This window comes from Trematosphaeria pertusa (assembly GCF_010094035.1).
Source record: "Trematosphaeria pertusa strain CBS 122368 unplaced genomic scaffold BU26scaffold_8, whole genome shotgun sequence".
Classification (NCBI taxonomy): domain Eukaryota; kingdom Fungi; phylum Ascomycota; class Dothideomycetes; order Pleosporales; family Trematosphaeriaceae; genus Trematosphaeria; species Trematosphaeria pertusa.
This window is the reverse complement of record NW_022987219.1, coordinates 2,071,201-2,097,757: the sequence shown is the minus strand read 5'-3', so window position 1 is coordinate 2,097,757 and position 26,557 is coordinate 2,071,201. Positions and strand designations below refer to the sequence as shown.

At 51.3% G+C, this 26,557-nt stretch overlaps 11 protein-coding genes across 11 annotated transcripts; 4 read left to right on the top strand and 7 right to left on the bottom strand.

Moving 5' to 3' along the window:
- Positions 1-2,033: 2,033 nt before the first annotated feature.
- BU26DRAFT_520267 (uncharacterized protein) lies at positions 2,034-2,421 on the bottom strand. Its single transcript, XM_033829255.1, has one exon. The coding sequence runs from the start codon at positions 2,348-2,350 to the stop codon at positions 2,099-2,101; it is 252 nt and encodes an 83-aa protein (XP_033683608.1). The 5' UTR covers positions 2,351-2,421; the 3' UTR covers positions 2,034-2,098.
- Positions 2,422-3,134: 713 nt separating this feature from the next.
- BU26DRAFT_405887 (uncharacterized protein) lies at positions 3,135-4,034 on the bottom strand (the record flags this gene model as incomplete). The annotated part of the gene is made up of 2 exons (XM_033822861.1): positions 3,135-3,558; positions 3,616-4,034. Coding segments are annotated over 2 exons (843 nt in total), but the record flags the coding sequence as incomplete, so codon positions are not given.
- A 627-nt stretch (positions 4,035-4,661) lies between these two features.
- Positions 4,662-6,089, top strand: BU26DRAFT_565985 (uncharacterized protein; the record flags this gene model as incomplete). Its single annotated transcript, XM_033833461.1, has 1 exon — positions 4,662-6,089. The coding sequence occupies one exon, from the start codon at positions 4,662-4,664 to the stop codon at positions 6,087-6,089; it is 1,428 nt and encodes a 475-aa protein (XP_033683606.1).
- A 1,046-nt stretch (positions 6,090-7,135) lies between these two features.
- BU26DRAFT_428391 (uncharacterized protein) lies at positions 7,136-8,119 on the top strand (the record flags this gene model as incomplete). The annotated part of the gene is made up of 2 exons (XM_033823781.1): positions 7,136-7,234; positions 7,286-8,119. The coding sequence occupies 2 exons, from the start codon at positions 7,136-7,138 to the stop codon at positions 8,117-8,119; spliced, it is 933 nt and encodes a 310-aa protein (XP_033683605.1).
- Positions 8,120-8,395: 276 nt separating this feature from the next.
- BU26DRAFT_506285 (uncharacterized protein) lies at positions 8,396-8,860 on the top strand (the record flags this gene model as incomplete). The annotated part of the gene is made up of 1 exon (XM_033826901.1): positions 8,396-8,860. The coding sequence occupies one exon, from the start codon at positions 8,396-8,398 to the stop codon at positions 8,858-8,860; it is 465 nt and encodes a 154-aa protein (XP_033683604.1).
- A 2,526-nt stretch (positions 8,861-11,386) lies between these two features.
- On the bottom strand, positions 11,387-13,651 carry BU26DRAFT_596618 (KR-domain-containing protein; the record flags this gene model as incomplete). The annotated part of the gene is made up of 2 exons (XM_033834975.1): positions 11,387-12,925; positions 12,956-13,651. The coding sequence occupies 2 exons, from the start codon at positions 13,649-13,651 to the stop codon at positions 11,387-11,389; spliced, it is 2,235 nt and encodes a 744-aa protein (XP_033683603.1).
- Positions 13,652-13,688: 37 nt separating this feature from the next.
- On the bottom strand, positions 13,689-14,486 carry BU26DRAFT_565981 (uncharacterized protein; the record flags this gene model as incomplete). The annotated part of the gene is made up of 1 exon (XM_033833460.1): positions 13,689-14,486. One exon carries the CDS (start codon positions 14,484-14,486, stop codon positions 13,689-13,691), a length of 798 nt encoding a protein of 265 aa, XP_033683602.1.
- A 1,109-nt stretch (positions 14,487-15,595) lies between these two features.
- Positions 15,596-16,324, bottom strand: BU26DRAFT_427875 (polyketide synthase; the record flags this gene model as incomplete). Its single annotated transcript, XM_033823758.1, has 1 exon — positions 15,596-16,324. A coding segment is annotated over one exon (729 nt), but the record flags the coding sequence as incomplete, so codon positions are not given.
- An 801-nt stretch (positions 16,325-17,125) lies between these two features.
- Positions 17,126-18,679, top strand: BU26DRAFT_541181 (MFS general substrate transporter; the record flags this gene model as incomplete). The annotated part of the gene is made up of 6 exons (XM_033831583.1): positions 17,126-17,318; positions 17,372-17,468; positions 17,501-17,620; positions 17,680-17,782; positions 17,833-18,569; positions 18,621-18,679. The coding sequence occupies exons 1-6, from the start codon at positions 17,139-17,141 to the stop codon at positions 18,677-18,679; spliced, it is 1,296 nt and encodes a 431-aa protein (XP_033683600.1). The 5' UTR covers positions 17,126-17,138.
- A 222-nt stretch (positions 18,680-18,901) lies between these two features.
- BU26DRAFT_596604 (ankyrin) lies at positions 18,902-20,698 on the bottom strand (the record flags this gene model as incomplete). The annotated part of the gene is made up of 4 exons (XM_033834974.1): positions 18,902-19,215; positions 19,268-19,512; positions 19,576-19,732; positions 19,804-20,698. 4 exons carry the CDS (start codon positions 20,696-20,698, stop codon positions 19,064-19,066), a joined length of 1,449 nt encoding a protein of 482 aa, XP_033683599.1. The 3' UTR covers positions 18,902-19,063.
- A 4,007-nt stretch (positions 20,699-24,705) lies between these two features.
- On the bottom strand, positions 24,706-26,316 carry BU26DRAFT_428803 (uncharacterized protein; the record flags this gene model as incomplete). Its single annotated transcript, XM_033823803.1, has 3 exons — positions 24,706-25,617; positions 25,775-26,150; positions 26,201-26,316. 3 exons carry the CDS (start codon positions 26,314-26,316, stop codon positions 24,706-24,708), a joined length of 1,404 nt encoding a protein of 467 aa, XP_033683598.1.
- Positions 26,317-26,557: the final 241 nt, after the last annotated feature.

Genomic DNA, 26,557 nt, shown 5'->3' with positions numbered 1-26,557 from the left:
ACCCTAACCCTAACCCTAACCCTAACCCTAACCCTAACCCTAACCCTAACCCTAACCCTAACCCTAACCCTAACCCTAACCCTAACCCTAACCCTTATACTAAAATTTATTTTAAGAGAAATTACTTCTAGGTAGACTTTTATCTAGAAATTAAGATATAGTTTTAGCTCTACTAGTTCTAGAACTATTTAAAGAATACTTAGTGTATATATATAAAGAAAACTTAGTATATATATATATAAACTCTCTTTAATTTTAGTAAGAAAATCTACGCGTACTACTTTTACTAAAACTAGCGTAACTTTTATACCTCTACTACTACCTTTATTTTTAAAGAGAAATTAATATAACTATATATTCTATAATAAATTTTTCTTATAAATATTATTTATAATTTTTTTTTACTTTTACCTACGTTTTTATAGAAAAGTTCTATATTAAAAGTCTAATATTATTTTTTATACTAAGAAATTTTTTAGCTAATAGATAAGCTATAATAACAAAAGAATAGTATTATTTTATTAAGAATAATAGTTAGTTTTTCTTAAATAACTAAGTAAAACCTTAATATTTTTCTATAAAAAATTATATATATATTCTTTATAGATAAACTCTCTATAATATACTTTATAAGTAAACTATCTATATAAGTAAACTATCTAAAAATACTAAGCTCTCTCTATATATAGTATTTTCTTTAGTAAATATATTAGTAGTAATCTAGTAATATATATAGATTTATTATTTAAGTATCTAGTATATAAGTAGTTAGCTAACTAATTTAATAATAATTTTACTTAGCTTTTCTAAGAAAAGCTCTTAGAGCTTTTTTCTAAAGGTAGAGAGAGTATAAGAGCTATCTACTACTAATAAGCTAGATATTACTAAGCTTTAGCGTAGCTATACTAGCTTCTATTTAAAGTTAATATTCTAATTCTTATTAGTTATTATATTATATTATTAAATAGGTAATTTATAATAATAATATTAGTTTAAGTAACTAGCTAGTAGGTTCTTTGTCTAGAATTTAAGAATTATTAGGGTAAAGAGGTACTATATAACTAGAGTCTTACTACTAAAGTTACTTTATAAGAGTTTACCTATAGTATTTAAGTAGTTTAACTTAGGTATAGCTTTTTATTTAAGAAGTAAAAGTATATACTATTAGTATAGTAGCTAATTATTAGCTCTACTAGTAGAGTAGAGAATTATTAATTTTTAAAATAAAGAGAAGAGTTTCTATATATAGAAGTTCTATAGAAGTTCTTCTATATATAGAGCTTTTATAGCTTTCTTTAGCTTACTACTAAAGATATCTTTTCTACTACTAACTAGATTTACTAATAGTTTTATATAGCGCTAAAGAGAAGTAATTAATTAATATATTAATAGATTCTTAGAGTAAGTAACTAGACTCTTATAGCTCTAATTCTTAGTATAGCTATTAGTAAATACTTCTTATAAGACTACTTAGTTTAGTTTAATATTATACTACTATCTCTAGCTAAAAAGATATTAACCTTTAGATAATATAAGAGCTAGCTCTATAGTCTCTACTACTATATATACGCTCTAGAATATCTAGCTAGATAAGTTAATTATAGATAATATAGTCTCTATAAGCTATAAGAATAAAAGTAATAAGTAGAGTAGGTTAGGTTAAATTTAGCTATCTAAAGGTAAGAGGTAAAAGAATACTCTAAAAGACTTTATATATAAAGATACTAAGTACTAAAACGCTAGGCTAGATTATATAATAAGATTATATAATCTAAGGTAAATCTCTAAACTAGACTATTATAGTAGCTAGCTTACTTATATAGCTAGCTTACTTATAAAGTATATTATAGCTTTTTAATTATATAATATATCTTAGTATAACTTTAGTATAAGGTATAATATACTATAAAGAATATATATATAAATTTTTATAAAAAAAATATTAAGATTTTACTTAGTTATTTAAGAAAAATAAGTTAATTTTCGTTAATTTTTCTTGCTAAGAAATTGTAAGGCTTTTAATAATATAGAGCTTTCGATAATAAAGTACGTTACGTTATTATTATTTTAGTATTATTAGACGAAAATCGTGATTAGCTTAATAGCTTTTCTTGCTCTGCGATTTTGACGAAGTCCGCTTGAAGTCGGGAGGCAGACCTGGACCTTTCGTGCATACACTATCCTTCTTCGTCAATGTTTCTCGACCCGCGTGGTGGATAACGATGTTCGCTTCAGCAAAGAAGAAGACGAGGAAGGCTTCGGCAGCTTCTTGGACCGCATCGAGGGCGGGTAGCTGCCAGCGGAAACGAGCTCTTTGGTCAGACAGCTGGGTCCAGATTAGTTCACTCATCTGGATTAAACGGGTTAGCTGCGAGGCCTTACACGTACGAGGGAGTGAAATTTCCTTCGGTGGAATACGTGAGATGGCTACTTTTGGCAACGCGGTGTTTCGTAGATAGTTACAGTGCCAGGCTTCACTTTGCGGTGACGGTGGGGAGGAAATCTGGTTTCGGCTATGATGCAGGATGCGGGATGGGAGGTTGGTGCTTTTCTTCGCGAGGTTACACAGCAGCGCTGTAATCGCCTTCCGCACCGCACAAGTAGCTCCTCTAGCTCTTCTTGCCAGACACCCCGAAATCAGACACTAAAAATATAGATGCTGCGTTGGCTTGAACCTGGTCTCGTATCCTCTTTTTGCGCGCCTTTATCATCCTTCGAAGAGAGAATTCCCTGAAGCGGGCTCTTCCGTGGAGAGCGGATCAGCTTTCCCGAGCGCGGCCCGTTGCCTCAGCTTTTCCGACTCTCCATCCCTCCGACATCTCAAAATCGCGACTTCGGCGCTGCTCGTTGATCCGCAGACCGGGCCGAAGCGATGAGGCAGCCCGTGGTGGTAGGCATCGAGTGGTCAACCGGACAGAAGCTGGCAGTCGCCGGGAGTCTATGAGGGGCAGACAAAGCCATACCAAGACCTCTCACAAAGTGCCGTCATCCGTTCGTGCTCTCTTTGCTGGCGGAGGTGCTTGTGACGCCACAGGAAGGGCGGTTAGCGCGGGGTCTAGGGAGCTCGAGAATGAGGACGTGTCTAAAAGCATTGACGAAGGGGTTGGGGGTGCTATAGTTGGCTCGGAGGCAGATTCGGGCTTAGATAGCGCCGAGGGATTGCTCTTCAGCTGGTCGATGGCCGTCTTGATGCTCTCCAATCGAGCCGATAGAGCGTAGTCTTCGATGTTGCGTAAAATAGCGCGAATTCCGATGTTGTCACGTTCTTTGTCAAGAAAGCCCGCCTCGATCTGCTCCATGTGATAGGATCCATCGGGGCTACGCCAATGAATCCACAGAATGACTGTCCGTAGGTCGACGGTGGCCGAGACGTGGCATGTCTCCACAAGAGTAGGGTTGGTGCCGCGGGCCTTTTGGTAGAAGGTATGGAGGTAGTTGATAATCGTGGCGCCGTCACGGGCGCCCTGCGGGATGGCCTGCTCGTGTGTTTGGCCTTTGAACGGGGACTTCCACTGTGCGGTAAAGTAGGGGAAGTGGACTTCGGGCGAGAGCGTGAAGCTGTTGCTTTGTTAGCGGGCGAAGTAGCAGTTGTGAGGGGTTCAAGGGCTACGATACAGGCTGATGAGATCTTCTTCCTCCCGTGTGAACGGTGCTTTCAACTTGCTGCGGCACGCAGTCTTGGTGGGGAGATATCCGACTGCCTGGTCTGGCTGCGGTTGTTCGATTGGTGCCACGCCTGGCGGGACCGGCCTCTGCGGTATGAAGCGGCTGCTCAGGTTTGTTCTCGCCGTCACCGCGGTGAAAGGTGTGCCGCCATCTATTGCGCCGCGAAAGAAAAGCTTCGCTTTTAGCGTGTCGATGCCGTCCTGCTCGCCGAAGGACCGCGCTGTAAGGGCTCTGGAAGACAGCTCGGCGGCATTTGGCGATGGTGCCTCTCGCGGCGCTTTCAGCATCGCGACGTGTTCTGCAAGCTCCTCGGGCAGGTCTTCTCCATCTTCATACATGATGCGAAACAGCGCGTATCTCTCCTTTGTAGGCAGCTTTTGGCTGCTGCTGTTATCCGATGCGGCGGCGCCATGGCTACGATTGCTTTTGGACGACGAACGCGAGGAGGGCCTCCGGGGAGGGTTCATCGACGGCCAGAGCAGGCGGTCCTGCAGCTGGGTGAGGTTGCGCGATGTGAGGGGTAGCGGCGCGCTTCGTGCAGAAGGGGGAGCAGAGGCGGCTCTGGGCGGCGAAGAGCGGGGGTGGGGCGGGGACGGAGAGAGGCGACGTCGTTTGGTGGGTGACTGCCGCGCGGGCTGCTCCTCAACTGACAGAGGGCGCTTCATAGAAGACAGCGGCCTCGGAAAGAGCGACGGCACGATGGAGCGCTGTTGAATGCGATGTGGTGGTTGTTGACGGTGGTGATGTTTGACGTTTGAGTTCTTCCCTGCCGAGCCTCCGATACGGTCTAGCGCCGGCATTAGCCGAGTACTTCGTTATCCGGGGCTCCAACCAACGCATTACGACTTTAGTAAGTTTTTTTCTGGGTTTCTTGGGGGCTGGCGGGCGACCAACCGGGCACCGTACCGACACTTAACAACCCTCAACCCACCCGCCGCGGTGCGACGGCGCCTCGACAGCCATCAACCCCCTCGGCATGGCGACCAAGCGGCGCCATGACAACGAAGACAGCCAGTCTGAGAAGCGATCGCGCACGTCGGCGCTCGCGCGACAGCTCTGACAGCGCGCGCGACTTCGGCTCCAACGTTGGCGCCCAGCTGGCCCTCATCTACCACGGACGGCACTGCTGGGTCTGCAAGGCTCAGTTCCAAATCGAAAAAGCGCATGTCTTTCCGAAGATGGACATAAGCCTGTTTGCGCTCAAAGCGGACGGCCTCCTTGGGCTGAAGGCACGCAACGAAGCCAGCAACGCCATCCACCTCTGCAAATGCTGCCACGGCGCCTGGGACGACATGTACAACCCGCTGCTGCTCATCGTGCCGACCTACCTCCACTACTTTGTTGCCATCGAGAAGCAGTGGCAGGATGCCTGCATGTCTTCCGACGCTGCTGCTGCGGCTCCCCGCATGGCCCCCTCCGCCGAGACTTACTTCGACTACTGCCACACCCTGGACCAGCGGTCCGATGGCATCCCCGACCACGGCAGAGGCGGGTTGTATACTGCTTATATTGTTGAAAACTACTTTCCCTTGCCTGACAGGCTCGACAAGCGGGGGTGGCATGACCATTGGCACGGCGACCCTTCGGCCATGATCCGCCGCGCCATCATCGCTGCAACGAAGATCAGGGTGCCAGAGGCCCCTCCAGAGGGACTGCGCGCCACCCTCAGGCAGCTGAAAGAACTGGACATACTTTATGAGGCGGGGAATGAGATGTGGGAAGGCATACTCAATCAGCAACAGGCTAGCGATCGGGCACCACCACCTCCTCCTCCTCCATCAACGCAGGGCCCCGATTCTGCTCCTCCAGACGTGCACCCTCCGCATCCTCCGCATCCTCCACCCAACTCGTCCGCCGGTGCGCCGCCTTTCTCGAGCGCCATGGGGCCACCCCCATTTAGCACTACAGCTCCCGGTCGCTCGCATCGTCTGCCATCCCCCTCTCTGACCCCGTCGCCTCACAACCGGAAACGACGCCGCCAAACAATGCCGGATACACAATGCAAGCGCGTTCGCGTTGAAGCGCCGGAAGAGGTGCCCGGCATCAAATTCGAGGCGGGGTATACACGCGGGTATGAGAGCGAGGATCCCGCGAAGGCGGGAATCCCTTGTGGTGCTAGCGTTGCTGTCTCTGAGCCTGCGCTCGCCAGGTTGAAAAACGAAGAGCTGGTATTTGATCAGGATAGGAGCATAACCTGCGTACGTCGCTGGCTTGGTCAGTTGGAGCAACCGATGGGCGCGTGTTTGGGCTGGCTCAACCGTGCTCCTCAGAGTTCGAACGACAGCCTCAGCATCCATACCCATGCTCAAAGCGACGACCAGGAATACACTGCGTACAGGCGGAGGCGAAGATACTGGGAATATGGGCCGGGTACCACGGCTGAAGACGCAATGACGAGAAGGGCACTGTTGTACGTACGGTAGCGGCATGAATATACACCTTCCCTTCCACAACCGCAACCCTCAAGGCACCGCCGCTTCTTACATTCGAGTGCGACTGTGTCGTGCTGCATCTACAAGCGCTGAGCGAGGCGGAGTTTATATTGTAGTTGACCGTGACGTTTACTTGTCATCCCCGACCTTCGACGCTTCTGTTGGGTTGGACGCACGTTGGTATCGTGAAATATCAACGCTCTGGAATTGGGGCCCATCAACCTTGCAGAGCGTGATCTCCGGCCACGTATAGTGAAGATCTCATTCAATCTGTTGGAAGATTCATCCAGAACGGTCCCATCCGAGTTGGACACCCCGATTCGGACATCGGCTTAACTCTGTTTCGCGACATCTGTTTGGGCAACGGACGAACGTGACTTCATCTTACTCAACTGCTGCGGGTCTTGGAGACACCGGGAAGATCTCTGACTAATTTCTTATTGGAGGATCTGGATGCGCAGAAAGCGACTCCCTGGACATTATCGCTCGTACGCGGATTCTGGCTGCGACTGCGACTGTGGCAAAGCCCAGCTGAACGTGTTAACGCATAACCGCTCAGTTTCAAGGTGATCCTACAAACAGACGCAAAGAACGTTTAGCTAGCCTATGTAAACAAAGAACCGGTTCGTTTCTAGGGCGAAATTCGTCGGGACTAAGAGGAAGAGATGCTTTGTTCTTACGATACTGCAAGCACTACAACAACGAATCCTATGAGTCCAAGAAAGTGGCGGAGCCTAGTCTTTCCTTTGTCCCTGCGTTCGGGTATAACTCGACACCTACCTTGGTTATGATTCATTCGACATCTTTTCTACATACCTCAGTGAGTTACCAAACTGCTACGGCCCTGACAAGATGCGCACCAAATCCGAGAGATTCTTATGGAGCATTGGGGTGTCAAGACTCCTGATGAAGTGTACGCAATACAGAGGGAGAACCAACGCTTTCATCCACCGCCCGAGAAATGGTCCATTATGAAATTCCCATACGAAGCCGCCGAACATCCTCCTCTTCCGTCAGCAGAAGACATAGAACGGGGCATGGAAGAGAACCTTATCTCTAGCAAGATCGCATTCAATGAAGTTTGCAAACTGGGGAACATTGTAGTGAAGAGAGGCACTAACAAACGACTCTTGGCGGTAAGGCTCCCTGATCCCATCTTGTCTATTCGATAACTAACATTAAAGAAGGAGGCAGAGAACATGCTATACCTCGAGAAAAACTCCCAAGTCCGTATCCCTAAGCTATATGCGGCATATACTAAACCCAATCCACATAGCAAATCTTTCGGCGTCAACTACCTTATTATGGAGTACATCGAGGGTGAAATGATGACCGAGGAGAGGTTCAAAACCTTTGATGACGAGGTGCAAGAGCTCTTTGTTTCGAAACTAGCAGAACAGTTCCGCCTACTCCGCTCCATCCCATCCGAAGGATATTATGGTCGTGTCTACAAGCAACCCTTCCATGCTAGACTCCCAATATTCCGCACCAACCACCTAGACCCTTCGGGCCCCTATAACAGCTTCGACGAGGTCTTTCAAGCCATGTACACCAGCGTGCAAATGCGCTGCGCAGAACAGCCACGAGACGAGCTCCACCCCATCGAAATCTCCTATATAGAGCGCTTTTACGAGATGGTGCCGCGTGCCAAGGGCACCGAACCTGTCCTTACTCTTATGGATTGCTCCTTTGATAACCTAATCGCTAAACCAATTGAGGATAACGCGGGGAAGATTGTGGATTGGAAGATGACGTTCATCGATATCGATATGTTTGGATGGCTTCCAGCCTTTTTGCAGGTCTACTGCGCAAAGCTGTTTTACTTATACGACGACGAGACGGGCAAGACATTCAACCGGAGGCTGGCTGCTGGTATCAGCGAGGAAGATTATTCGACTGAGGTTGACTTTCTGTTGAGATGGACGGTCATTGCCACGGTAGTTTCCGAATTGTGTAGGCTCGCGTATTTCCGTGCAAATGCTGATTGTTGTTGCCGTTCCACCTATGTTCTGTCTTGCTGAATGTCTCACATCATGATACAAGACAAACTCTAGAGCAGTCCCATCTGGGACAGTTTGCCTCAAGTTTGTCGCTGATTGCGGTGGGCAAGCCTGGATCAAAGCTTTGCGCACACGGGGTATATAAAAGAAGACCTGTGAACTTAAAGACTATATCGAAAGAGCAGTTTGCAAATACTTCTCTAAGAACGAGAACGTCACGATAACAGCCAGTCACCTCCACTCCATCTACTCTCTGTTTGACGGAGACGAACGCAGTTCTCGACGCGATAACACATAATGGATACGTCCGCCGGCCACGGCTCGGTCTCTTGGAGAGTCGGAACTCCTATGCAGCGGGCGGCTGCGGCGGGCCCGGGCACCTCGGCCGCGGAGAGCGAGAACACTACGGACAAAATACCTACAGTATCCAATTCCAGCAAAGACACCGGGCCCCGTGCCTCTCGACCGCCCCACCACGTCTTCACCGGCTGCGACACACGCAAACAACTGTCCCTCTTTATCTCCGTCCAGGGAAAAGACATTGAAGAGCACATCTGCGATAGGTATCATCCCGACTTTGCTGCAGGGGTGCTCAAGACGAAAATTGAGGGGTTTACGCCTAAGTCGATGGTGTATGAGCATGGGTGGTTTGGGGATCCGCGTATCTTCCAGAGCGTGTGCTCAGAGGTCGGTCTTGGCGGCGTGCAGTTGGGTGGAACAGATGATGATAGCAAGCTTGAAGCGTATAAGAAGTGGGTGTAGGTAGTGTTAGAAGTGTTAAAGAGCCGGTTTGGCGAGATGTGGTTGAGTGCGGAATTAGCGGAGTAAGCGATAAAGAGAGTCGCACTTGTAACTTACATAGCTTACCCGTCTTACTATTACTAACCGTTGCCTGCTGTGATGCGATTAGATAGTTGAAATCAAGCACCTTACAGCGCCCCAACCACTTGAGAAATGCTCTCTGCTGTTTAATATACTTGCTCAGCTCATCCGTGTGGAACGAAAGGAGGCTTTCGTAGTGGGAAAACTGAGCGGTGGGAGCAACACCTGCAGCAGCCGTTGCTTTGATGACGGACTCGCCCAACCAATAGGCGATCTGCTCTGCGGGAATCAAGACCACTCGCCCTTTCCAGACGCCCATGTCAGGTATCATGCCCAGGGCGTCCACGTAGCGGACGAAGTCATCCAAAAGCTCTTGCTTCTGCGAGCAATCCTGGTGCGAAGCGGGGAGAAACCGGTAAATTCGCGACGGGACCCCAAGGCTTTCCACGGAACGCTCAAGGGTGCGCTCACCGGCCCATTTGGAAGAGACATACCCATCACTTCCCTCTCCAGAGGGCACGTGGGCGGCAGCCGAGCCGGCTCTGTCCGTAGTAGCATCCTCATCTCGGAGCAAGACTCCCACCGTTGATATGTAGTGAATAGTTGCATGGCGGGGGGCGGCCAGCTTGACAAGCTCCTTAACTGAGTCGACGTTGCTCAAGTGGAGGACGTGGTAGTTGTCCCAGAAGGAACGTACAGCGCCCATGTGGAGAATCACGTCGATGTCGTTGGAAAGACTGCGGAATTCGTCCACGCCGAGCCCAAGCAGCGGCAATGGCAAATCGCCCACGTGATAGGAGATATTAGGAGTGGTGAAGAGGTTGCCTTCACGTGGCGTGTCACGCACAGCGACGCAATGAATCATCTCCATGTCGGGCCGGCCAGTTAGCTGTGGCAGAACGTACTTGCCGAGGAATCCGGTTGCGCCTGTGATCAAGATGGTCTTCGCTGCCGTCCCGGATTTTGCCGGAAGGTTGTTGACGAACCGAGGAACAGAAGGCGGTTCCGTCTCCTTCTCCCAGTCAATAACGCCAACGCTCGTGCTCTCTTCTCGCGATCCGCCTCCAGGCTTTCTACGTCGTCATTCCCCTCTTTAGACTCATGGGTGCCAGCACGCTGGTGGAAATGGCGCGCGACGTCGGAGGGAGTTGCCGACTACGAGAAAGAAGTTGGTCGAAGGTCCGAGTTCGATGCTAAAATTGTCCACGTTCGATCCTAATACGTCCCTCCACACGCGTTCGGGTTGGGCCATGGTCTCGGTCATCTCTACGACTTTCTCGGGACTACTGATTCGCTCCGGCAGTGGAAGCTTGTGGACAGGTTTTCGGTCTATTTTGGAGTGGTTGTTGAGCGGAATTTGGGGAGAGGGATGGCCACGGCAGGTATCATGTACTGAGGCACTGGGAGGCGGCCGAGTAGGTTTTGAAGGAAGGCCTCCTTGTCCAACACATTGTGTTGTTGTGCGAAGACGACGCGAGCGACCAAGAACGCCGGGTCCCCTTCACGGAGGGTGACGACTGCTTCTCTCAGCGCACCGCCTGCGGCTGATATGAGGTTGCTTTCGATGTCGCTCAGCTCGATGCGAAGTCCGCGGATCTTAACTTGAGAATCCCCGACCATACGGCTGTGAAAGATCATGGCACCATCCTCTCGCAGATGACCCGTACGGTACATACGCGTCCAGCCGCGCGCGACATCCTCAGGCGTCGCAAATGGGTCCGGCACGAAGTGTTTGTTGAGGTAGGCAAGGGACACGCCAGCGCCGCCCAGGCATATCTCTCCCGGCATGCCGACAGGCATGGGCTGCAGTTGCTCATCAACGACGTATGTGTAATAGTTGGGCAGCGACTAGCCACATGGAATGCGGCCCATGTTTTCCACCGTCTCCTTCTCGCGGTAACGGATCTCCATCTTGTGCGAGGAAATAGAAATTTCAGTCGGGCCATACGAGTTAAAGAAGCGCAGTTGCGACAGGTTGAGGTTGGCGAATTCTTGGGTAACAACGCTCGTAAGAGACTCGCCGCCGCCGAAGGCAAAACGCCAAGCGGATGCTTGCCAGAGAGTATCGGCCCCAAACTGGATCCACATCGAATATTAGGATGGAGCCGCGTCAGCGCAGGTGACATAGTGCCGTTAGATAATCTTAGTGATCTCCAGTGGATCACCACGATTCTCCGCCGGCACGATATACACCACACCACAGTTGAAAAGACCCGTGTACATCTGATCCGAAGAGGGGTTGAAGGTGAAGGCACTCTGCTGCAGGACTCGCTCAACACCCAGTCCTCAGGTCTTAGTGTATCCTTCGATCTCGTTACGGAGGTCCGCATGTGTGACAGTGATGCCCTTATGTTGCCGGATATGGTTACTACTTCACGTGACCTGGTCATGTATATATATAGCTATATTTCTCGTATTCTCAATTAATCAACTCATGTCTCAATACTCTGCAATTCATCCAATACCTTAGGTGTCTGTGGCGTTTGAATCCGTCACATTCAAAGTAATGTCGTATGCTGTTCTCCCAGGATGGACACTCTGGAGCTCAGCTTGGCAATTGCCCCATAGATGGCGTTCTTGAACACCCTGTCTGTAGTCGAGAAAGGCTTGGAAGAAGGGACTATGTAATGAAGAGCGGGCGACATTCAGCTCAGTCAGCAACACATCAAACGGCAAGCATGAGCTCTCTAGCGCGGCGTGTGCCGTGTTGCGGGCTTCGACAATCGCTTCGGAAAAGGGTTGGTCAGGCTGGCGGCAAAATCGCAGCGTCAGGAGGTTCAAGAAGAAGCCGATACCTCTCTCCACGCTGCTGTCGTTGCGGGCGGCATCAGCAAAGCCAATAGTTAAGTCCTTCATGACGTCGCCGGCAAAGCAGAATAGCAAGACCTTGAAAGCGGCTAAGTGCAAGTAGAAGGGTGTCGATCGCTGCGCTTTGAACACGGCCTTGACCTGCGCCACCAAAGCAGGCTCGAGGTGGTAGGCCACCTGATGGGTGTCGAAGCCTTTCATAACCACCCTAGTGCCGCTCCTTGCCAGAGGCAGAAGAGTTAGGACAGGGGGCTGTTCACCGGCGGGAAACACTGTCTGCCAGTACTTCATCTCCTCCCGCATCTCGCCGTTGGCAAGGGCCCGTCGCTGAGCCGCCGAGAATTCGGGGCACTGCCGGGGCGACGGCCCGAGAGATTGACCGTTGTAAAGCCCTTTCAAGGTCTGAAAGGAAGACGTTAAACTGGCGCCGTCCATGACAATATGATGGTAGCTGATCGACAAATAATGACACGATACCGATGTCGTCAGGAGGACCAGCCTCATCACGTCGACGCGTTCCAGATTGAATACTTGACTCCTGAGCTGGGTATATTCGGCATCGACCTTTTCCGCATAATCGATTCTCTTACGCTCGAGCCGTAGTGGAGAAGTAGGCAATACATTTTGAAGAGCCTCACCGGCGGTCTTCTCATCCTCCACGAAACATGTTCGCAGTGCTTCGTGTCTGTTGGTGACAATACGGGTGGCTCTTTCAAGGTCACCGACTCGGATATTGCTGGCGATCCGGTAGGATATCACAGTCGTGGGGTCTTCAAGCAAGTGCCGAAGAATCCAAAACTGTGACTGAGGCAATGAAATCCGCTCACTCTTCAGAAACTTTCTAGCAGGGCGCTCGAAACGTGTTAGCTTAGACTTAGCCTCCTTCGTATCGACGACCGAGACGGAAGCGGATGGGGTAGTCACCGTGGTCGCTGGAGTTGGCGTGGAAAGCCGCGATGGGGTTGACGTGCTGTTCTCACCATATGCAGAACTTGACTCCGGATCCACGAATGAGCTCTGCGCCTTTTCCGGTACCTGTGCCTGGGGTTGAGGTTTAGCCTCTGCAGCCTCGGGTCGGATGACGTCTTGTTGCTTCTGCGTTGCTGCGATTAATTTCTCTGGAAGCTTCTCCGGCGCTTTTTCGCACAGTTCACTCGGAGAAGCGCCACCAACGACCTTGAACACGGGGATGTCGACCTTCAATTCCTTAGGGAACTACGACCGCACCTCAACAGCAACCAATGAATCAATGCCAAGCTCGAGGAGAGGAGCATTATGTTCGATCTTCTGGTCGCCCAGCTGCAACATGGCCCGCAATCCTGTCGCAAAACATTCTTGCAGGACATCCAGGGCTTCTTTCTTGGTGGCTGTCATGGCGAGCTGCTGGGTGACGGGGAGAGCAGTCGTCTTTTCCCGGCTATCCGCTACTGACACGGCGCTCTTACTTTCCTCGATCATATGGGAGAAGTAAGGGTTGCTGAACCACGGACCCCTCAAGTCCTGCTCATCGTTGATGGTGCAGAGGCCGGCTATCACTACTACGTCCGCTGTTCCTCTAGAGCCGGCCAAAATGGTTTCCGCAAACATCTGACGCAAGTCCAACTTCGAGACATGCGGCAGCCCGACCTTCTTCACAAGCTGTTTCTGGACAGCCTGGCCTGCGGTCTCCGCATATCCAATGCCTGCGAGCATGCCGAGGGCAAGAGCAGAGGCCGCCAAGCCACGCCCGCGTCTCTGTCTTACAAGACCGTTGAGAAATCCGTTGGCTGCCGAGTAGTTGGACTGACCAGCATTGCCGTAGACACAGACTACAGACGAGAACAGAACAAAGAAGTCGAGATCAACATCGTAGAAGACGTTGACAAGATTCTTCGATCCTTCAACCTTGGGTGCCAAGACTTTCCGCATCGAGTCCCCAGACATGTTTGCAAAAAGTTGATCGTCGAAAATAACGGCTCCGTTAGCAGCGCCGGCTGGGTGGACAGGATGCCCTGATCTCTTTTATGACACGCTCAATACTGCTCACATCAAGAACATCCATCGCTAGGACCTTCACGGTGGCGCCAGTTCCACGGAAGGATTCCAGCCACCGTTCGTGGACGTTGGGGTGACGACTGGTCAAGCATACACATCCCGCCCCATTTGATACCATCCATTCACAGAGCGATTGTCCAATTTGGCCTCTCAGACCGACGAGGAGGTACGTCTTGTCCCTTGAAAATATACTTCGGCTGTCCAGGGTACGTGCTTCAGTCTCGAAGAGTCCGTCCGAAGGCCAGCGAATGATACTTGTTGCGTGCCTGGGGTACAATGTATTGATGGAGCCAAGAGCGATAACCAGGTCCCGGATGTCTGAACTAGACAATCTCGCACCTGACACGGCATCTGCGAGTCGATCCAGCAGGACCTTCGGACCGCATAGCAGAGGTAGCGACGACGCGCGTTGGAAGAGTGTGGATAGGCTGATGCGAGTGCAACCCGATGGCAACCCGAGGGCTATGCGGTGACCCAGGGCGCCCGGAGCAGTGCCAGCGGTCAATTCCAGGAAGAGTGTGGGCTTTACTAAGCAGAGCATCTTATGCAGACTGAGGTCGGTGATGCGAGTATTCAGCTGAATCCACGACGTGTCTCGTCGCCCATCCTGATTGTCACAAGTGAACGTGACGCGTATTGCTTGAGCAACCGCTCGCCGAGATAATGCCATAGCGAGGAAGCGATCGCTGCCCGAACAGTGGACCAGGACGCGGTTTCTCGGCATAGTTGATGAAGTAAAGATACGGCCATTAGCTCGCTCGTAATAGTGACCAGCAGACCATCGGTATCGGTATCAGCTGCCTCATCTACTGGAATCTCCACAGCCGCAACCGGATTCGTCTCGCATGAGTTGGAGGTCGATAGGTGTTCACAACGCGTTTGCTCTACCACGGCATAATGTGAGCCCTCGGAAAGCGGGAGAATGCCGACATTCGTTTCTGATATCGGCATCATTTTGGAAACGGAACGCCTCACCTAGTTAAGCCTTGCGTTCTAGCTGGGATGCTGTATTAGCCGGGGAATCTTAAGCTTCCCTCCTTTAAACAATACCACAGGTTCTCTCGACCAGAGCAATCTGAAATCTCGGTAATTCATGTCTGCTAATATCGAAGGCGGAGCCTCCTACTCATCAAGAGCGGTCTGCTGCAAGAGATACTCGGCGATGGCACGGGGAACGTTGTGCCGCAGATCGGAGACAGTCATGTGGCTAAAGTTGACGTGCGCTGCTTCTTGCCCGATGGAGCGACCGAAGGCAATGCTTGCCACCTGGTATGGTTGGTCTAGGTGGCCTCTATGCGTGACCCAAACGATACTTTTAGCAAGCTCGAGCATTCGCTTCAGGACGTCCATCTTCTCGTCTGTTATGTCTTTGAAAATGGGGGAGTCTATATCGACCAGGTTGATGAATGTGCCCATGGGATTCAAATTCAATGCCTCGTGCTCCGTAGGCAAGCTATTTATCTCTGCAAAAGCGCGACGATTGCGCTGGAGCCGTTGGGTTGGTGGTTGAAGGTTGGTAGTGTTCGAGAATGGCGTGGGCGTTGGGGCCGCCAAAGCCTTCGCCACACAGGGCTGGTTAGTAAGCAATGAGTAAGCAGGTGGCGTTAAATTCTCAGAAACTGTTCACGCTCAAAGGTCGCGGCACGCCATCCAGCAGCTGCGGCCACAGGGCCAACTGCGTCGGTACCTGCAAACCGTGGTAAAACGATTCGATCTTCGGATTCAAGTGATGGAACTAGAGATTTGGCGCGATTGCCCCTGCCTGCAGCATTGCAGAAGCCTTCAGCACACCCGCGAGGCCGGCGCAGCCCTCAAAATGACCGATGACAGTCTTTACTGAGCTGACGTACAGAGACGTGGCCGAGCCCTGCATATGGCGCCGGAAGCATTGATAGATGGCGGCCGCTTCTTTTGGATCCCCCGCCTGTGTGCCTGTGCCGTGGGCCTCGAAAACTGCGGTCGATCGTGAGGTACGTTTTCAAGGTCAAAGCCGGCTCTCGCATACGTCTGCCGAATGAGCAATGCCTGGGCTTCGCTATTGGGGACAGTAATTCCATTCGAAAATCCATCCTGGTTGGCACCGGTCTCGTGGACGATACACTCGATATGATCTCCATCGGCGATAGCATCGCTCAGCCGCTTTACCACGACGGCCGCCACACCCTCGCCGCGGGCGTAGCCATTCGCACTCGCACCCCACATAGCAGATCGAGTGTCGAGCGAAAGCATCTTCAGCGTGCTCTCGCCTACGTACATTTCCGGACCCAGGAGCATCTGGGTGCCGCACGCCACAACAACGCGTGATTCGCCGCTTCTCAACGCCTTCACGCCTTGATGTAGCGCAATCAGACTGGAAGAACAGGCCGTATCGATAGTCTGGCTAACTCCGTGCCAGTCGAAGAAATAGGATACCCGATTCGAAATGATGGCCCGACTCGTGCCGGTCGCGTAGTAGTTCGGCATCGTATTGTGATCCCGGATGAATGTGTCGTTGTAGTCGGCCGTCATGGTGCCCACGTACATGGCAGTATCTGAGCCTCTTAGGCCCTCGATTGCATGACCGCCCGCCGAGACCAATGACAGGAGAGTGTTTGATTGATTGATTGATTTCTCTCGTTTTAAGTCACCAACCTATAGAGGTTATGCTGACTACGCCTACGCACAAAAGGACTTAGAAGACGCTAAAATTAAGAGAAGGGAATAGGGCATTACAGAACTACGGGCAGGTGGCATGAGTTGACAGAAAAGAACAGTCCAGGCGCGGATGAGGGCGTAGTCCACCGCGAACCATGGCACGAAGCTGCCAACGGACAGGAGAGTGAAAGCCCCGACTGTTGGAGCAATGAAACAGAAGAGAAGTCGCCGGAAAATCCCACGTCAAGCGGCATAGGGCAACCAGGATGCATTATGGTAATCTGCGGTTGCTGCGCCGCCGCTTTCCCATGTAGACCTGCACGTCGGCAACGCACGTCGCCTGAAAGCGATGGAGCGCGCCGTCCCGCTGGGATCTGCATTTCTAAGCAACTTGCGGCTTCAAGACTGTCATGTCCGTTTCGCTGTGGTGCAAAGATAAACCTCGAAATGTGTGCAAAAATATGCATTTGTCAAATTTTTGCACATCGCACCGCTCCCTAACCTATTCCTCTCTTTAAGCCGCCCATGGGCCATCGCAAAGCCTCAACAAGAGACTCCTCCACTAGTCTGCCGTTAGCGCGCTAAACTTTTACACCGTCTATTTAGTTACAGTCTTCGATCGTTCCCCTGCTTTGTCGCCAACCGCAGGCCTGGACATACGCCAGTCTGGGACCGTATGACTGCCACACCGGAGCCAGACAGTAAGAGCGAGACTGACAATTCTCTAGCCCAAAACAATGCTATGACGCCAAACAACAAGAGCGGCGAGCTCACCGTGGATCCGGGTAGCAAGCCTAGCCAGGGCAGCGAACCTAACCAGGGCGGCCAGGTGGATACCGAAGATCAGTACCCGCACGGTTTGCGACTGTTCCTTCTCGGTGGAGCCTCCATCCTAGGCATCTTCTTGATTTCTCTAGACCAGGTAAATACCAACTCTCCCAGTCATCTGCATTCTTCCCCTAATACACAACGTAGACCATTCTTGGGACCGCTATACCCAAGATTACGGACGATTTCGGCGGCATTGGCGATGTCACTTGGTACAGCGCGGGCTACTTCATGACGTTTGGTGGTCTCGAGGCGGCATGGGGCAAACTGTTCAAGTATTTCGACTCAAATACACCTATATTGTTGCGATCATCATCTTCGAGATTGGCAGCCTCATTTGCGGAGTCACGCCCAACTCCAACGTTTTGATCATTGGCCGTGTCATCGCCGGCATAGGTGGCGGCGGAATGTGCGTGGGGGGGACCAGCATTGTCGCCTTTGGCGCGTCGCCGAAGTTTCGTCCGTGTTGATGGGCTATATTGGTCTGTCGTACGGCATTGCTTCGGTCCTCGGGCCACTTGTTGGCGGCACTTTTACCGAAGGAGCGAGTTGGCGATGGTATGTCGCCTCCACGGAGAAGCAGGCAAGCAAATATGCTAACTAAAAAGGTGCTTCTACATCAACCTTCCGATTGGTGGCTTAACCGCCTTCCTCATCATTTCCTTCTTCCATCTACCAAGCGCCGCCGAACCCCCAAAGGTCAGGCTGAGGGAGAAGATCCTGCACGCAGATCCCGTCGGTATGGCTCTAGCCATGGGCCTCATCCTCTGCTTCCTTCTTGGTCTCCATTATGCCAGCCTAGGCGGCGCCAACCCCTGGAGCAGCAGCTTGGTCATCGGGAACCTAGTGGGCTTTGTCGTCATCTCACTCACTCTGGTCGCTTGGGAATGTTATCTCGGTGAGTACTCCATGCTGCTTCCGCGCCTGTTCAAGAAACGCGCCGTCTGGACCGTAGTCCCTTTCCAACTCCTTCTCATGGGCAACCTCGTTCTTCTGCTGTACTATCTCCCCATCTACTTCCAGAGCGTCCGCGGCGCAAGCCCCATCGCATCTAGGGTGGATAATCTACCTATGGTGATAGCGGTGGGCATATTTTGCGTCGTCGGTGGCGAGGTCGTCTCAAGGACCGGACAGGCGACTGCGACCATGTTCGTTGGTGCCGCAGTAGGTACAATTGGGTGTGGCCTCCTCTGCACGCTCGGTCTTACCACGCCGACGGGCAAGTGGATCGGCTATCAGATTCTCGCCGGCTCCGGCATCGCCTTCTGCGTGCTGAACGGCATAAACATAGCTCAGGCCAACGTCGGCCCTGAGGACCTGGCCGCCGTTGTCGCCAACGTATATTGTACGCAACCCGCTCTCATTTCAGATCGCGGCTGACAAGAAATCTGTTTAGTCTTCCAAACGGTGGGCGGCGCCTTCACTACATCGGCGGCGCAGGCAGCCTTCAGTTAGGGTGTTGATCTGATCATTACATGTATCCCATTTCAAGGTTTGGATGAGGTTTAAAAGGAACATTGGGACTGAAATCATGCCCCGCACCGACACCTCTGCCTCCTCCAACCAATTCTGGCTTGCACTGCCGTTGCCTAGAGAGGCAACAAGTCTATGAGATATCTGAGCGCGATATCGAGCTGCCTGTAGAGACTTGCGGGTGTGGGGTCAGGACACTGTCAAGTCTACTTAAGAGTCAGCAGATAATTCGCTAGCAGTGGCGTATTCGAAGACTTACTCGGTTCCGGATCTCTGGCCAACTCTGTGGCTGTCACCAGGCAGCCTATCCTCATTGACGTGGGGTGGGTACGAAAGATTTGGAGTTGTTGAGAACACACAGAAGCTCTAGATATACGGCCCTCCATACAAAAAAGGGTGGTCTTGGGATTTTCGGAGGACGACCCTCACATGGAGACCATTCCCCTCACTGTCGGTAGGAAAGCCCACACAAGGATAGATCTTGCCCTTCTTGAACACGTGCTCGTCAAATGCGTCCCCTGAAGTCTGGTCAACACGTGCCAGCCGAGAAAACGATATAGGTACACTTACAAGAGTCCAGCCGTTTGCCATTGAGTGTGCGGTAGCCTTTCCCCGTCTTCATATTCAATCCGCATCCCACTACGCTGTCTGTATGATATTTTTCCCCGTCAGACTTTTCTGAAAATGATGATCCTTGACCAAGGGCCTGGACAAAGAGGCCTCCGTCATCCCCATGATATGCCCAGGACCCCTCGACCATGCCCGGATAGTCGTTGGCAGCTACTTGTACCTGGGTGTACCCGACAGCAAAATAACTGTGTACTTTGTCAGGGTCATGAACAAAATATCTGGGCGGAATTGGCACTCGTAAGACGCACCTTCCGTTGGGGTGAGCAAGTATATGGACTTCAAAATAGAAGTATTCGTCATCAGGTGGAATGCTTTGTTGCGTGCGCACGCATATCCTGTCGAATTTGGTCTCTTGGAAATTAACATTGATTTCTAAGAAAGAATTAGCTACGTTGTTTTTAAAAACTTGCGGGTGAGCCCTGTGTCATTACCTTTTGCCCAGGCGCATGAGTGGCTGTCAGCATTGCGCAGGTTACAATCTGCTAGGGTGACATTGGCTTCGTCGAATGGATTAGCAAATGACGAAGGTCGTAGATACGGTAGTTTTTCGGGCGGGGGTTTCGGGATGTGCTTCATCAAGACATCCTTGAGTTTCGGGTTGCCATTCCTCTTCGCAACGTCGATGCACGTCCAATTGTCGTCGTCCGGCTCATAAATGTTTGCACCCAGTTTGAGGAGGCGTAATATCGTGTCACCGTCACCACTCAGAGCCAAGGTGTGAAGCACATGGGGTACTTCGTTCCATCTTTTCGGGTCTTTGACCCGCCGCATCCACGCATCGAAGACTGTTTTGTTTGAGTCGAGTGTGGGGAACCGATGGATCAGGTCGTCGAGCTCCGAGGTTGGTAAGCTCTGTTCTTCAACGGACTCTAGAATGCTCTTGATGATGTCGATATGCTCATGGTTGCCCATTCCTGCCATAATCTTCAGAGCATCAATTCGGATCGCGGCGCTTGTTTGAGAATGTAGCAGCAACGCCCTGATGCACTCTTCACTGCAGTACTCAAGGGCATATTGAAGTGGTTTGCGTCCGTCTTCGTCAGCAATATCCCAGCTAGGCACGACACGGGGACTGTCGAGCAGGATTTCGATAACCGCCACTCTATCATAGACGAGGGCAATCTGCAACGGCGTACGGTTTCGATACCCGGTCGCCCGTCGATTCGGGTGTACATTCGGGGCATCCAGCAAGATTTTGACTGTTTCTGCTTGCCCGCGCTCACATGCCCAGCTAATAGGTGACTCGTCCCATGACAGATCTGCTTGGTTGACAATTTCTTCGCCGCTGTTTCGGACAATGTGGTTTACAGCCTTGAGGCAGAAGCCTTCCCGGACGGCCGATATCAGTGGGGTGAAGCCATCCGCATCCATGGTTCCAGGATTCGCACCATGGTTGAGGAGGAAGAGTGAGGTGAAGTCGTTGTTTGCTTTCATAGCTACGTGTAATGGTGTTTGCTCAGATTGGTCCAGATCGTTAATTCCAGTCTCCATGGCGTTGAAGATAGTGGATATAAGGGAATCTTTGACCGGTGTGCTGCCAATCTGGTTTGACACCGCTACGTGATGTAAAGAACTGCGACCGAGGCTGTCTTTGATTTTGAGGTCGGCCCCACGGCGAAGAAGAGCGTGGACGACGGTGGCATTATCTGCGAGGATGGCCTCATGAAGTGGTGTACGGAGGGAGCCATCACGGGCGTCGACTATCTTGATGGTCTCGTCCTGAGAAGCTTGAGCAGACGATGGTCGAGCCTCGCGCTCCAGCTTGCTATTTGCCATCTTCTCCTCTTCCTCCCAAGTGGCAATGAGTGCTCCAATCAACTCCTCAACTTCGGCACTACTAACTGTGTTGGCTTGGGCGACGTGGTGCAAGGCGAGCTTTCCATCCTTGTCTGCAGTTCCTGGTTTGGCATGATGATCCAGGAGCTTGAGTGCAACGGATATCTTGCTTGCGATGATAGCTGTGTGTAGGGCCGTTCGACCGTCTCGAGTCTGGAGGTCAATATTCTTCATATTGCTCGCAAGTACTTCTACTATATCCTCAAGATCTGCTTTCGAGAACTCTCTAGATTCAATCGCATAGTGCAAGGCCGTTCTGCCACTGTTGTCCTGTTGGTCCTCAGCATTGGTGAGCGTCTTCATTAGGGTCGTTTGGCCACTGTTGCCCCATTGGTCCTCAGAATCGGTGAGCGTCTTCATTAATGACTTAGCGACCGCCGATTGGCCAGTCTGGTAGGCGAGCATTAGAGGTGTCATGCCAGTGTAGTCCTTCGTCGTCGATTTAGCGCCGTATTTGAACAGGACATTCGCAACTCCTCCTCGCTTTGCCGATACAGCTAGATGGAGCGGTGTCTTGCCGTTCTTGTCAGCGGTGTCAGCCGCAGCGCCTCTTTTCAGATAATAGCGCTCAATTTCCTCATCGTCAAGGAACTCAACGGCGTAATGGAGCACGGTCATGCCATTGTCGTCTTTATCGTCAAAGTTCCTCCAGACTTTCATGAACTCTTCGGCCATACTCCTTCGGAGCTTGCCCGTGCCCATATCATTCTTCTGATCCTTCAGGAACCTTAGGTATGTCAGAGGCGTCCGCCCAAATGTGTCTGCTTGGTCGGGCCGCGAGTCTTTGTCCAGCAATTTCTTTGCAATATCCAAATTTGGGGCCGCTGCAGCGAGGTGAATGGGGGCTCGACCCCAAACATCAAGTTCGGTGGGTTTGTGATACTTGAGTAAGGCCTCGACGCACTTTGCGTGCTGGCCCTTAACTGCTAGATGGATTGGCGTCATACCGTCCAAGCCTCTTGCCTTGACGGCAGAGGCTACGGCCTCATTCATCTTTCTCTTCACCTCCTCAATCATTTCCCGCAGGAAGTCGTCCCTGCCGCAAAGTGCTGCAAGGTGGATAGGGCTCCGTTTAAACTTATCCTGCCACAGATAGATGGGATCCGGGTCGGCTCTGGCAGACATCAACACAGCCTGGAGATTACTCAAGCTCGACCCGGCGGCCGCATAGTGAAGGACTGTCCAGCCAAAGATATCGGCTTTGGTAACATCTTTGGCTACTCATTTGTCAATATGCATCATAGAAGCTTCAGTAACCACCTACTCTTGGGTCTCCGCCCATCGTCCATCTCACGGGGTTGTCCAGCCTTGGATCTCTCACCATCCTCCTGTGCTTCGCCCGCTTGAATATGGACGTCGGTGACACCGATTCTCTCCAAAAATTTGCTTTGCTTTGGGGTTCTCTCTCCGGAGTTCCCCTGCGGAAAGTCGACGTCGGGGAAACCGTCCTCGTCATCGCTCGCATAGTGGTGAAACACGACCTTAAAAGTTTCTAGTCGCTTCTGCAAGTTGTATACTGGTGACAACTCCCTCAAAATGTCTGGAAAATCTACGGCAAGCTTCTTGACCACTTCCTTGAGTTCCTTATCAAGTTCTTTCTCGGGTTTGATGTCCTTGGTGAAGGGTTCGCAGGCAAGATAGACGAATTCCATCGCCTCGACGACTGCCGCAAAAGCAAAGTACTCCTCTATCTTAGCTCCGATGCTCGACTCTAATAGATTACGATAGAATTTGGCTGTCTGGGCCCAGCCGTGTCTCTGAATCTGTTGGAACTCGAGCGGCATCAGAGACAATATTCTCTCGTTGGGTAGTAGGTCCTTGAAGCTCAATGCTGGCACCATGCACAGGAGAATCTCGCTCGCGCTTCCAAGCCCCACTGCTTCGACATATTTGACAAAGGTGTCAAGCCGGACATTGCTTAGCTTCGGGCAACACCAAGTGTCCTTGAACGCATACAGGTTGAAAGTGCCAGAGTCAATCTTGATAGAGTCGGTGCTACTCTTCTCTCTTTGTCGGAGACAGTCCCTTGGCAACCTCTCGGCGATTGTCCACATAAAGCTAGTGAAGAGGTGTTGCGCAAGGATGGTCGGTAGGTATGCGCTCGAGGTGATGGAGAGCTCTTTTCGTTCCATGTTTTTCCGTACTGGTTGCACTGTGAAACATCGAGGTTAGCGCACAAATACTGCTATATCTGCTCCGTATTAGACGGTGCTCTTCTTACCTTCTCGGGGCCCGTTGAAACCGATGGCCAACTTTACTTTCTCGCCGCCTCGAGGAGCCGTCGTCCTGGAATCGTCACTCTCGATATCGGCCTGGTCGGCAATTTGCTTGCCAACCCACCACGAGATATCACGCTTCAAAACGCCGTCCTCGTAGTTATCGCCAATAACCCTGCAATAGTCAAGCTTCGACCCAATCCCTGCCTGTGACCTTCTCCAGTCGGCAAGTTCAACCCCCCGCCGAGCCTTACCTGGCGCACCCGCGTTAGTGGTCGCTCGATCGGCGTTTTCGATCATCTTGGCCTCGATGCTCGCAATCCAAAGCGACAGAACCGACTCAATTTTCCCAATCCCAACAACCCATCTGCTTCCTTTTTCTTTCGTGTCTCTAGTGAGAGAGATGACTACGCTGTCGGTCTCGCCAGATTCCCGACCTTCATGGAGTTCGGTTGTTTCGATGACCCATCTGATCGACGTCGTCTCGCCGTCGGGGAAGAATGTCGCCATGAACCGCTCAATCGATCGCACTAGAGTTAGGGCAGCTTCAGAGGCGCTGTTACTCCACTTGCACAAATTTCCCAGTCGCTCTCGGACTAGAACTAGCTGTTGACTGGATGCTTCGTCCCAGCCTGCAGACTTGTCTGCTCCATCGTCCTTGTCTGATCGTCTTCGACGTGGGACGCCGAATTTCCGAGGCCATGTTGTTTTCCGTTTTTGGCTGCCGCCAGTGTTGGCGGTGGACATCTTATCGCTGGCGTTGGGTGCGTCGACGCTTGTGGTAAGCGTGACGACTGTGTTGCTGACTGACATTTTGCTCTCGGCTGACACGGCACCATCAATCGGCTCTATAGCGTCGGCCGTGACTATTGTGGCTGAGGTTGCGTTGTTTGTATGCACCGTGTCGCTAGCCCCAGGCAGTGTAAACCTGACCAACGAATTCTGAGGCGGCGTTCGGACCTTCCATACACATATCTTCTTCGGGTCGTCATCCTTCCATTTGATTTTTTGCTTGTTGGCGTAATCGAATTCGCGGAAAGGGCCTTTGAAGACGATGCGGGTGGCGAGGAAGTCGAGCTCATACTGGGAAAACGCAGGACAGAACAAGGGTATTTTTCCCAGCCTACGGCGTACTCCAGCCCTTAGGAGAGCCATTATTAAGGTCGCAACAAGCTGGGATATGGAGCACGGCCATGATAACCCCCGAAGCCCCACGAACTGTGCGATGAATCCAGCGCTGCCAAAAAAGACACCCGCGATCGTGAGCGCCCCCCACGCCTTTCCGCTCTTCTTTTGACCTTTCCCAGACTTCATGTAGTTAGTAGACTATCCTAGCGAGGCACAGCTCGACGTGATGGAATGTCTCCGTGGGAAACTCACCTTTTCATCATCCTCAGCCGAGACAGGCTCCGGCATGTCTGACTCCGACTGCGTCATGGAGTCGATTCGTTGCTTAGCACTCCAAGAATCAGGGGCTACGCCAGGCGCCAGTGATTCTTTCCCTGTCTTCGACTTCTCGCAGTCTCGCACGTCTTCTTGTCGACTTGATGTTATGACGCAGCGCTTTGGTCCTCCAAGGATCACATAAGAGCCGAAGAACTGATCACTAACCCGCTGGGATTGTTGGATCCAAATCAGATGAGGAGATCTGCTTCCAACTCTTGTTGTGGTGGGCTTTCTACCCATTGTCCACGAAAATATACGTGCGAAGGCTCCAGCGTGCTGGGAGTCGGCCGATTGGTTTCCTTTGCTTTGACGCTTCCACATAACCTCACTCGTACTGCTCTCAATAACATAAGAACAGAGCGCCATTCCGGTAAAGAGTAAAACTGATCCGATAATGTAACACGGCAGTCCATACCGTGGCGGCTTGTATCTAATTGATGTTTTCGTTGGCTCGTGGTAGACTGTCACGACAGCTATGACAAGTAACGCGAGCTGCAGAGCGAGAGCGAAAGTGGCGGCAGTAAAGAGTTCTATCTCTTCCTGTTCTGGGGAAGATACCCCGGAGGCGACATTTAGTTGTAGATTGGGCGGCCCCAGGAAGTTGAAGGACGAGTAAGGTAACCCAATTTTCCTTGGATTCGGAGATTCAGCTTCTTCGTTTTCTGATGCCTTGTTACATGTTGATGAGGTCGAGCTTTTACGATCGCCCGAGCCTGAGCATGAACCTGGATTCGAGCCTTTCTCCAAATCGGATCCCTTCTCATCCGTCGATTTCCTTTTAAACCAGGACATCTCCTTCATCCGCTGGAAAAATCTGGCAGCCACTCTGTAGCTCCTGTTGTGGTAGGCTATAGGAATTGACTGTCAGTGCGCCTGCGCCCACTCATCCTGCGCATTATGACGTACCTTCGCAGATCATGATGCCCTCGTCCCTATTATCAATGTTGACTGCTTCCTGGAGGGTATGTATACCGCAAGTCTGGTCGGGATCGTTTGGGTTCTGCTTGAAATGGTTGTAACGGTCGGGAAAGATGATGATTTGAGCAATTTTCGGTTGGCCCATTGTTCGGATAATTCCATTGCCGTTAAACATCTCGCAGACCTCCCGGGAAGTAGACGACATGAGTTCTATTTCGGGAGTCGCGCGATTTTCTCTAGCGCAGCCGATGAAAGACTTCGCAAACTTAGGTCCCTGGACGCGGATGGCACCCGTGAGGGCCGTGATTATACCCAGCGGGACACAGGCGAAGATGATGTGGTCGAGCCATGTGAAGCTCTCGCTGGCAAATTGTCGAGCGAATTGTTCACCAAATAGCGCTAAAATCCTTTGGGCTATTGTTTAGTTGAATTTGGGTTGGTCTGACTGTAAACTTACGGAGCAAGATCCGAGAAAAGGTTGAACGCAAACTCAGTGGTGTCACCAGCGGCAACTACGCCATCTGCGAGGAGTAGAAGTAGCGCCACCGAAAGGTGGGAGCTTGCGGGGCGCATCGTCGTCGAGTCGTGCTAGAATGCTTGCAGGTCGAGCGCGGTGTTGCACCAGCGAGGAGTCAGATCAATGTTGATCTTCGATCACAACGTGCATCAAGCGCCATAAAAGTATGCTAGCTACCCAAAAGACAGCAGAAGAGTGCACTGGAGAGTCGTGTGAGATCCAAGTTGGAAGGGTCCGTATGATCGAAGCTTTTTTGCGGGACAACCACGCCGGACACCGCCTCGGTTGCCCTTCAAT